This window comes from Propithecus coquereli, unplaced genomic scaffold, assembly GCF_000956105.1.
Source record: "Propithecus coquereli isolate 6110/MARCELLA unplaced genomic scaffold, Pcoq_1.0 Scaffold53, whole genome shotgun sequence".
Taxonomy (NCBI): Eukaryota; Metazoa; Chordata; class Mammalia; order Primates; family Indriidae; genus Propithecus; species Propithecus coquereli.
In genome coordinates this window covers 2,312,290-2,319,243 of record NW_012151174.1, presented here as the reverse complement: position 1 = coordinate 2,319,243, position 6,954 = coordinate 2,312,290, and the positions used below count along the sequence as shown (strand labels likewise).

At 57.0% G+C, this 6,954-nt stretch overlaps 1 protein-coding gene across 2 annotated transcripts in view; it reads right to left on the bottom strand.

Moving 5' to 3' along the window:
• Nucleotides 1–3,224: 3,224 nt before the first annotated feature.
• PPP1R14A (protein phosphatase 1, regulatory (inhibitor) subunit 14A) overlaps nt 3,225–6,954 on the bottom strand; it is a 7,327-nt gene continuing 3,597 nt past the window's right edge. Inside the window, exons 2-4 of one of the 2 annotated variants that reach the window (XM_012657012.1) lie at nt 4,925–5,005; nt 4,359–4,391; nt 3,225–3,436 (exon numbers count right to left, since the gene is read on the bottom strand). In XM_012657012.1, the coding sequence (XP_012512466.1) occupies nt 3,308–3,436; nt 4,359–4,391; nt 4,925–5,005 (243 nt within the window). In that variant the 3' untranslated portion in view covers nt 3,225–3,307. The remainder of the gene's footprint in view (nt 3,437–4,358; nt 4,392–4,924; nt 5,006–6,954) is intronic. The other variant, XM_012657013.1, reaches the window with a different exon arrangement.

The following is a 6,954-nucleotide window of genomic DNA, read 5'->3' as shown; positions in this document are numbered from 1 at the left end:
CTCTTCACTAAGAGCTTTCCTGCCCTCTTTATTACGAGGGTGAGAAGTACTTTTAAAATATTTTAGCCAATTCTGAGTACCAATCATCAATGCAAGCCCAATTCTAATGTGAAGTAATTAGCAAACCTCTGGTGTCGATCGCAGATAAAGGTGGGTGAGCGCTTTGTAGTATCTACCGCCTGAGCCTGCTGTTGCTTGAATGCCAGCGCCACCTGAGTGCTCGCTCCCGTCCCCGGCGGCTTAGGTGTCATTCAAAAGCAACTCACACAGCCACAAGGGGGCGCGCTGAGGCCTCACGTCTGCACGAGGAGGGCTCCAGTGCGTGGAGAGAGTGTGGCCGCCTGGGGGCGCTGTTCTAGACATCGGGAATCTATGGAGGCCAGGAGCTCATATTCTGAAGGTCGGGATAGGGGGGCAGCAATGGAGACAGATATAGATCATTTCAGGGTGTAATAAATTCAACGGAGAAAATAAATCGGGTGACAGGATGGTGACTGAGGGTACTCCTTAGATAAGGTACTCGAGGACACTCCCCTGAGATTACATCCAAATGTCAGAGGACGAGGGCAGCAGCTGGGAGAGGACAGCTCCAGGCAGAGGACACGTGGCCGTGGGTCCTGGAGGGGACGAGGCGGGTGGGATTGAGGATGGGGAGGAAGCCAGCGTGGGCGAGGGACAGGAGGGAGAAGAAGGCAGAAAAATTACGGGGCAGGGCGTGGCACGGGCTGGGGGACTTGCCCAGGGAAGACTGGAGGGCGGTGGCACCAAGGACCTCCAGGACGGGGTGCTACGTGAAAAAAGCAAGGCGGAGGCAGCGTTGGGCATGTCTGCCTTGTGGGAACGAAAGGGGATAGGACCAAGATGCACAGCTGTTTTGAGTTTGCAGAAAGAAATAACTGGAACAATACTAAGAAATTAAAAAAAAAAAGACCTTTGGAGGAAAGAGGAAGAGGGAACAGGGTGGACGGAGACGAGGGTGGGAGTGAGAAAAAGCGTCATCTGGCTGCCGAGGGGGAAACTGACCACAGACCGTGGGAGGCAGGGCGCCAGCGGGTGGGGAGACGGGTGCGGCCACGACTGGGGGTGGCGGGACAGATACGCCATGTCCTTTGGGGCTTTTGTGTATCAGAGGGCCTGTGAGTCAGTGTTCCCAAGGGACATCTTGCTGGCCAGGGATGGTGGCCGCAGTAGCTAATGGCCAAGCCCCTCCCCACAATGATAAGGTTGATAACAATGCTTAGTATGCATGTACCTGGCTGGTCTATGCTCTGCACTCAAACTTCACAATAACCCTAAGGATCAGGTACTATTATAACCATCTTCACTGTACAGATGTGGACACTGAGACACAGCGAGGTTAAGTGACTTGCTCAAGATCACACAGGTGGCATTTGAATCCAGGCAATAACTTTAGGGTCCATGCTCTTAACCACGATGGTATGCTGTTTCCCAATACTGTTGCTGTAGTCTTGTTCTCAGTTATTAACAATGGTATCGCCCTTTAGACTGGATATCTCAGACCGTGAGCAGATACTAACACCTTAGTATGAATTAGTCAATCTCTTCCCATCACTGAAGAATAACAATCACTGCTATGGTTTAGGTGGTATAGGAGGTAAATATTAATAGCTGGGCTCTGGAGTCATAATGCCCGGGATCGAAGCCCAGCTCCACCATTTCCCAGCTGTGTGACTTTGGGCAAGTGACATCACTAATCTGGACATCACTAATTAGTTTCCTCATCTGTGAAGTCCCTATTTCCCAGATGAGGACACTGAGAGGCTTAACACGTGGCACACCCAGGAATTTAGATCCTGGGTCTTGAGCACATGCCGCCTCCACAAAGATGAGGAACCAAAAACAGGTTCTATGAGGGGGAAGTGGAAAGAGTCCCCAAGGCCCAAGTGGGGTTTTCTGGGACGTGGGCCCAGACACTGGGATGCCAGGAGGAGCGATTTGTTCATTCTTGACGTTTCTGTACGTTTGTGTGGAGGAAAGGGGGCACTGAAAGCTTTCAGATCTGTCTGCACAAGGACACAAGGTCGTCTGAAGGACAGGCCAGGGCACTCCTGGATGTTCCTCTGTTTCAAGAGCATCTTCTCTTCCTGCCAGATGGGAGCTCAGACCCCTTGGGAGGGGCGCCTGATCCCGGCGGCGCTGCCGGGTGGCACAGGGTGGGGAGGGGAGCTCGGGGTCAGTATAGACGAGATGGGAGATGTGCCTTGTCCTGGGTGAAATATCCCAGGAGAGATACCAGCTCTGGCCCTGCCCCAGTCCTAAGCACAGCCCCACTCCCGTCCTGACTGCACACGACTGGGACCACTGGTATGACCAGACCCGTTATTAAAATGGTGAAATACTTCCGCAGTTTTTGGTAAATAGCCACTGCCCACTTCTGATGACCTAGCCCTCCCCTGGGACTCTCCAGGCCTCTCCATGCCCCAGCATGAAAAGATTAACCCTGGTTCAGTAAGGGGCTCCCCTGACCCAGCTCTGGGGAACACTGTCCATCCTGATCGGTGGATGGCCCTGCCAATATCAATCCTTCCACCCACAAGTTCAGAGTCCTCAGATAGGGGTTCCCACTTCACGCAACTCCTATGCATCCTTCAAAGCCCTCCCTTAATGCTACTTCCTTCAGGAAGCCCTCCCAGATTTCTTCACCACCCCAAGAGTGAACAACTTCCTCCCCAGCTAGGGCTCCCTAATCTCTTGGACTAGTCAGCACACTTGGCTCTAATCCTCTGCACTCAGGCCCTTCTCCCACACTGGCGTGCGAGCATCTCATCTTTTGTGGCCTCAGTACCAACGGCCATGCCAAGCACATAATAACTGCCCAGTGAATGTCATGGAGTGGATGATGATTTGTTTGCTGTGTGATGACTTGTGTTGAGCTGATTATCGGCCACATTTGGTCATGTGCATCTCCCCTGGCCCAGGGATCTGGGCTGTCATTCCCGCAGGAGCCCTGATCACCACCCCCACACAGGGGCCCCGCTGGCTGGGACCGGCCCGGGCTGGGGGGAGGTAGGACAGGATGTGAGTCCTGAGGGCGCCGGGTCAACAGGGCCTGTTCTCATGCTCTCTGGCCCAGGAGGAGTGATTCTCCATCTGGCAGGCCCAGCTGTGGCGCGGGGACACGAGGACGCAGCAGGAGAGAAGGAGGTTGTCAGGGGGAGCCCGCGGAAGCCCAGGGTAACCAGGGAGAGGAACGACAGCCACGCGGTGTTACTGTTATAGACCATTAAATACAACTTGTAAACAAGCCGGTGTCACGGGCAGCGCGGAGGGGCCACGGAGGCGGAGGTCAGGGGTGTGCAGTCCGGGCCCGGTCCTGGCGGGGGCTCAGGCTGCTGTCGCTTGAGGGGCTGGGCTGGCGGAGGCCTGGCTGCTTGTGGAGGCCGCGCAGCTTCGCCAGCAGCTCCCGGATGAAGTCCTGGGGACAGGGTGGGGGCGCTGAGGACACGGGAGTGGCAGGGGCACCCCGCCACAGTCCCTCTGCCCTCGGCCCTCCTTCTGCTCTGTGTTAGGGGGTTTAGAGGCGACAGAGGAGAAAGGGAGCGGGGAGACAGACAGACAGACACGGGGGCAGAGAGGGCCAAATGGAGAAAGAGACACAGGGCGAGAAAGACGGGGTCGCGGGGACCGAGAGAAAGAGACTGGCAGAGACGGGACAGACGGGGAGACAGGAGACAGAAATGGAGGCGGACAGAGACCCGGACACAGACGCAGAGGGAGAGAAAAACAGACGCTAGAGACCGCGGGAGGGGACACAGGGACAGAGAAAGAGACAGAGACGCAGAGTGACATGTTTCTCAGGCCAGGAGGGACCAGGAGGGTCCCCAGAGATAGAGGCCTGACACGGCTCCAGGGTAGACAGACACACAGTGACGTTTGTCCCCCAGGCTGCCCAGAGCTGGTTAGAGAAACACGAATATTTTTCCCTTTTAAAGCAGGGAAGGAAGTGGGAGTGTTGGGCCGTCGGCTTCCGGCCTGGAAGGACGGGGAGGTCCCCCTGGCGCGGGAAGGGAGCCCCGGGGTGCTGGAGGCAGTAGACGGGGAGACGGAGGGAGGCTGGCCCAGAGACTGGCAGCCCGGCCCAAGGACGGAGCGCAGCAGAGCGGCAGAAATAGGACACAGATGGGGGAGGAGATTAGGACCCCGGCAGCAGATGGGGCAGGAGAGGAGACACGGAGGAGGGACACAAAGGACACCCCTGGAGATAGAAGGAGCCATGAGAGAGACAGAGCTCCCCAGAGTTCCCTCTGCCTGTCCCAGGCATGGCCAGCTTTGTCCCCCTCCCCCACCGGGGTCCAGGGGGACAGGACAGGGCCCACAATGGGGGAGGGGATACTCACCTCGGTGGGGTTTGCACACGACTTCAGGAGTCCCTAAACGACCCCCCCGCAAAAAAAACAAAAACAAAAACCAGTAAGTGACTAATACCTACTCCCCTCCAGCCCCTTCCTTCTCCCCAAAAGCCCCAAGGCAGCAAGACAAATGTCAGGGAGGACTGTCCACATGGCTTCACGGGAGGAGCACAGCTGGAGGGCCTAAGCTATGTGGGCAGGGTTAGGTCACTAGATTCAGAGAGGAGGAGAGGGTCACACAGCATAAGCCATGAGAGCAAGGACATGGCAGCCAGACTGCCCGGGTTTGACTCCCGGCTCTGCTCCTTCTGAGCTGAGCCACCCTGGGGCAAGTGACTAAACCTCTCTGGGCCTCATTTTCCTCATCTGAAAAGTGGAGATGATAATAGCACCTGCTTCCTAGGGTTTTGTGAAGATTAAATGAGTTAATAAGTGAAAAGCAATTGAACCAGTGCCTGGTATGTAGTAAGTGCTCAATAAACATGTTAACTATTGCTGTTACTTTTAGGGAGCTGCAAAGTAAAGAAGGAGGGGGCAGCTTTCCCCCCACCTACTTGGATTTTCCGGCTTCTCTCGTCTTCGCTCTCTAATTCCAACAGTTCATCGATGTTGACCTCATCAGGCATGTCTGCCTCCTGAGGCGAGGAAGGGAGGGTGGTTAGGGTCCCTGTCCCCGCCCTCCCTTGCCTTTGTCCAGGCCTCTGGAGGAGCCCCACAGGGCCCCAGAGCCCAGCTGGCGGGTTCTGGAGCAACAAAGTGGCAGTCAGGGACAGCACCGCCAAGGCGGGAACATCTGGGTGCTGGGGGAGGGGTGACAGATGGGTTGAGGGAGGCCTGGGGCCCTGTACCAGCCCGATGCTGGGCCCACGGCCCTGGGGGCCTCGGGGCTGGCACGGGTCTTTCCCCTTGGCCCCAGTTCCCACAGAGGAAACAGGCCTGGTGCAGTCTTGGAACGTCAGATTCTGGGATTCAGGAGAGGGGCTGGCTTCTGCCCTTTCAAGGAAAAGTCTCAGCACTAGGTGCGGGGGAGGAGGAGTGCCTGGCAGGCTGGAGCCTGCCGGGGCGGCCCCTTCCCCCAGGGGACAGGACAGGAGGGGAGGGCTCGGGCCAGCCCCAGGGCCAAAGTGCAGCCTGGCGAGTCCAGGGGAACGAACACCCAGGCCCCCCAATGTGGGGCGGGTGGGACGAGTCATGTGTTCAACTTCGAGCGGCCAAGAGATGCCTAGTATGTCCTCTAGGGGCAGTGGCCCAAATGCAGGCTGGCTCAGGACCCTTGCTGGGGACAGGACCCAGCTGCTGAGGCTACAGATCCCTTCCTCCCCCACCCAAAGTCCTGTTGTCGGCCTCGGGCTGGGTGGTTGGGGGTTCCCGAGTGATGAAGAGGGTTCGGCAAAGGCCGCGCGCGTCTATGTGTGTGTTACACACGCGCAAATCCCTACCGGTGGGCCAGAGCCCAATGCCGAGGGTCCACGGTGGCTGAGGGTGCAGAGGTATGTGGCATCTACGGTCCCACAGGTGTGAGGTGTGTGGCTCTGGCTCGGGTGTGCCTGCTTCGTCGTCATGTGTCTAGGGCGAGCTGTAGTGACCACCGTCTGGGGATGGCCTCATACGACGTCAACGTATGGAGCTGCAGTTTGTGCTCTCGTGTGCCTAAGGGCAGCTGTGGCCTCCGCCATTGTACGTCCTGTGTGCCTGCAGCTGACACTGTTTTGTGTCTGGGCGCATCTACACTCTCTGTTGTTTTGTGTCTCTGAGTGGCTGTAGCATCTGTCATTGTGTTTGTAGGTGGTCGTAGCTTTTTCTTTAGGAGACGATGGATGGTTGTAACTTGAGTCATTTTATATCCGAGGGTAGCTATCGCAGCTGGTATTGTCTACATGTCACGACAGCTTGTACCGCTGTGTATCTGTGAACAGCTGGAACCCGAGTCATTTCCTGTTCGGGTGTAGTTGTAGTGCTGTGTGTCTGCACATGGCCATGGCGTGTGCTATTGTGCCCGTGGGTGGCTGTGGCTGCCGCATATGTTGATCTGTAAGTGACCACAGCTTGTGTCCTTGTGAATTTGTGTATGGCTGTTGCTTCTGTGGCTGTGTCTGAGTGGCGACAGCTTCCGTCACTGTGCACAGATGTGTATGCTGTTGCTTCCTTTGCTGTGCTCTCCCTGTGGTCATATCTCCCCTATCGCCATGTCTATGGTTGTCGGGAAGACATCCCCCTCCCCCTGCTCTGTCTGCAGACATGGCCGTTCTGGCTCCCCAAGTTTTCCTCCTCACCCCCCCCATGCTAACCCCCTGGCCCTTCCCACGTGTTCGGACACATCTCTGGGGACCCAAGTGTGTGAGCGTGCGTGTGTGTGTGTGTGTGTGTGTGTGTGTGTGTGTGTGTGTTTGTATCTCTCTGCCCACAAGCTGAGTGCCATTGAGAGCAGACGGCCAAGCTAGTGACTGCCCGGCCCCAGGGAGTGTGTCCTCTTTGTGCACACCAGGCTGCATGTGCACCAGCGAGCATGCACCAAGACCCCAAGAGCGTAGGGTCCCGACGCCCAGGCTCGGTCTGTCCCCGACCACCCCCTCCCACGCCCCCC